The sequence below is a fragment of the Impatiens glandulifera genome, chromosome 6 (genome assembly GCF_907164915.1).
Source record: "Impatiens glandulifera chromosome 6, dImpGla2.1, whole genome shotgun sequence".
In the NCBI taxonomy this organism is placed as follows: domain Eukaryota; kingdom Viridiplantae; phylum Streptophyta; class Magnoliopsida; order Ericales; family Balsaminaceae; genus Impatiens; species Impatiens glandulifera.
The window spans coordinates 2,622,921-2,626,484 of NC_061867.1; the positions used below are offsets into that span (position 1 = coordinate 2,622,921).

General features: G+C 29.5%; 1 protein-coding gene across 1 annotated transcript; it reads right to left on the bottom strand.

Annotated features, from left to right (window-relative positions):
- Window positions 1-387: 387 nt before the first annotated feature.
- Window positions 388-2,680, bottom strand: LOC124942383 (16 kDa phloem protein 2). Its single transcript, XM_047482873.1, has 5 exons — window positions 2,522-2,680; window positions 2,233-2,298; window positions 2,007-2,133; window positions 768-882; window positions 388-658 (listed from the first exon to the last, which is right to left on the bottom strand). The coding sequence occupies exons 1-5, from the start codon at window positions 2,586-2,588 to the stop codon at window positions 590-592; spliced, it is 444 nt and encodes a 147-aa protein (XP_047338829.1). The 5' UTR covers window positions 2,589-2,680; the 3' UTR covers window positions 388-589.
- Between the last annotated feature and the right edge of the window lie 884 nt (window positions 2,681-3,564).

The following is a 3,564-nucleotide window of genomic DNA, read 5'->3' on the forward strand; positions in this document are numbered from 1 at the left end:
CAATCTTTGTCCCGGACATAGTTTATAGCATATTCTTTAAAACAAATATTAAAAATTCATATAATATAAAAAAAATTTAAAACTCTTATAAAATATAAAAATTAAATAAATATATTGATGATCTTTTACATTTAATTTTTTTTTTATAGTATTCAGAGCAGAATCGGGAAGATTAGTACGGAGTCGAAGCGGTGACACAAATATATCCCCGCCCTATCCCGATCAACTAAGGCAAAAAAAACCACATCCGTTAACAATTCAGATCGAAAACAGCGCGGGACATGACTAAATTTATAAAAAGTGAATCAAATGCAAAATTATGAATGCACAAATATAAGAAACAATGAATTCAAATAATCCTCTTCCCAAACAATGTAAATAAATATTAATAAACAAGCACAAACTTCATTCAAGCATATCTAATGGTTAACCACACAAATTCTGAAACAAATGTATAATCATTGTTTGTAATACATAAAGAAAGGAAAACTATATGAATGAAAGCCACAATCTCTGTTTTTTAACCAAACTCTATCTGTTTATTTTCTCGAAAAACAAGAACATTACCAAAACACAGCGAATCTTCTCTTTAGTACGACGAATCCTTCCACCCGCCAAAGTTCTCTTCCTCCTGCTGTTCATATGATCCCCTCTCGCACTGAAACCAAAATCAGATAATCAATTGATGACAATATACACAAAAGATGCAAAGCTAATCAATGTTAAACTTTCATGGATGTTCTTGTTGTTCGTCATTATCAACTCACTTGGGGACTGAAGGTAAGACTTAGTCTGACTTCCCCGCGAAATTCTTCATCTTTAACAACAGTATATGATGTTGTTGGGAGGCTTCCTTCCATGAACACAGGCTCAAGTGGAATCCTATAGTAGCAATAATAATAACATATCAATCTTCCATTTTCTATATCTTAATCTAACTTCAAATAACAGACTATTGTTGAAATGAATGAATTCACAATTCAAATTTACGATCAATCTTTCATTTTCTATCTTAATCCAACTTCAAATAACATATTATTGTTGAAACAAATGAATTCACAATTCAGACTTATGATCAATCTATTGTTGAAAGGAATGAATTCACAATTCAAACTTACGATCAATCTTTCATTTTCTATCTTAATTCAGCTTCAATAACAGACTATTGTTGAAATGAATGAATTCACAATTCAAACTTACGAATCAATCTTCTATTTTCTATCTTAATCCAACTTCAAATAACATACTATTGTTGAAATGAATGAATTCACAATTCAAACTTACGAATCAATCTTCTATTTTCTATCTTAATCCAACTTCAAATAACATACTATTGTTGAAATGAATGAATTCACAATTCAAACTTACGAATCAATCTTCTATTTTCTATCTTAATCCAACTTCAAATAACATACTATTGTTGAAATGAATGAATTCACAATTCAAACTTACGAATCAATCTTCTATTTTCTATCTTAATCCAACTTCAAATAACATACTATTGTTGAAATGAATGAATTCACAATTCAAACTTACGAATCAATCTTCTATTTTCTATCTTAATCCAACTTCAAATAACATACTATTGTTGAAATGAATGAATTCACAATTCAAACTTACGAATCAATCTTCTATTTTCTATCTTAATCCAACTTCAAATAACATACTATTGTTGAAATGAATGAATTCACAATTCAAACTTACGAATCAATCTTCTATTTTCTATCTTAATCCAACTTCAAATAACATACTATTGTTGAAAGAAATGAATTCACAATTCAAACTTAATTCAACTTCAAATAACATACTATTGTTGAAAGGAATGAATTCACAATTCAATCTAACAATCAATCTTCAATTTTCTATCTTAATTCAACTTCAATTAACAGACTATCGTTGAAAAGGAATGAATTCACAATTCAAACTTACGAATCAATCTTCTTAATCCAACTTCAAATAACATACTATTGTTGAAAGGAAGGAATGAATTCACAATTCAAACTTACGTTGCCTCTCCAACCAGATCATCAGCAGTGCCGGTGTCACTGTCCATTATTCTGACTTTCAGCTCTGTAACGCCATCAGATACATTGAATACAAAGTTCTCATTCCACTCTGGCGTAGATCCTTGTCCTGCATCAATACAAATCGCAAGAAGGAACAATTAAGCATACAAAATACAGAATCATGCATAATAACAATTCAATTACAACGAGTTTAAACTATAAAAACCTGAAGCAACGCCACTTTTCTTCTCCTGTGTACGACAAGTGATTATTACGTAAGGATCCATGCTACCTATCCATCATCATCATCACATCATCATCAACAGATATCTTAACTTAAACATTAGATTATTTGAATCTAGAAGAGTCAATGAATTCATAATCAATCAACATTTCACCGCGATTGAATCGGAAATTGAATTAGCTCGATTAAGTTACGGATCCATATTGTAAATCGATCAAATGAGAATGAAAAACGCCTAGATCAAATAACAGAAACAGAACAAATTCCTCACCGAAAACATCGAGATCTTCTAGACCTTTGGCGCCAACAAGAACGAGATCAAGCTTTCCACGAGGCATTTTCCTTCGATATAGGTCAAATGATCGTCAGAAAAGAATGATCCTCGATTACCGCCTTCCTCTCGAGAAGTTATTCAATGGGATTGAGATCTAGAGAGAGAGAAGTTTATTTATAGCGTGTGTAGGGTAGGACCGGTCCGGTACAGGTTAAACTAAACCGGCGATTACTAATTAACCGGCGGGGAGTCGTCGGGAATTGAAAAAAAAATTAAAAAAATGGCGATCTAAGTTCTATTGGTAGAAACGCGGGATCATGGACAAGATCGTGTGTTTATTACACGTGTTATATTGCCATTGGTTTAGAAATATATTCATATATTCTTCTTTATATATATTTTAATTATTCGATTAAAATATATTATTCTTTATAATTTATTTTATGTATCTTGGTTGGGATTACAATAAGGCACGATAGAAATATTAAATTATTTATGTGAAAATATTGATATGGGGATTGATATGGGGTTGGTAATATTATTTAGAGAAAATATTGGGAGAAGTAACGAGGATGAAATTACGGATGAAATTAAGCGGAGCAATTTAATTGTTCGAAAAATAATAAAATTTTTGTTTAGATTGTATTTTTTATTTTGATATTTTTTTAACATATAAAAAAAACAAGTATAAAGACACTTAAATATAATGTATTATAGAAATTTTAAACTTGAATATCCTATATTATATAAAATATAAAATTTACTCGTATTTAAAAAGTACATTTATATCTGGTCAAACTACATGTAACCGGTGCTGGCAACTTTAAATTATCACTAATTAAGAAAAATCAGTTTCCAAAACGATAATTTCTTTTTATTATTTTTTTCTCATTTTTCATATTTTACAGTAACCTTCATCCTCTTAATTACTGTGAATAAAATATTTTAATTTTTTTTTATTGAAAGTTAACTTTCAATAATATGAAATTTGATCGGAGGTAAAGATATGTAATTTTTTAATTTTTTATGATGGAATGTTA

Coding starts and splice junctions, on each gene's coding strand:
- LOC124942383 (XM_047482873.1), bottom strand. CDS start 2,588: ATGCCTCGTGGAAAGCTTGATCTCGTTCTTGTTGGCGCCAAAGGTCTA. Junction 2,299..2,521: donor AGAAGATCTCGATGTTTTCG/GTGAGGAATTTG, acceptor GATGATGGATAG/GTAGCATGGATCCTTACGTA. Junction 883..2,006: donor GATCTGGTTGGAGAGGCAAC/GTAAGTTTGAAT, acceptor TTGCTACTATAG/GATTCCACTTGAGCCTGTGT.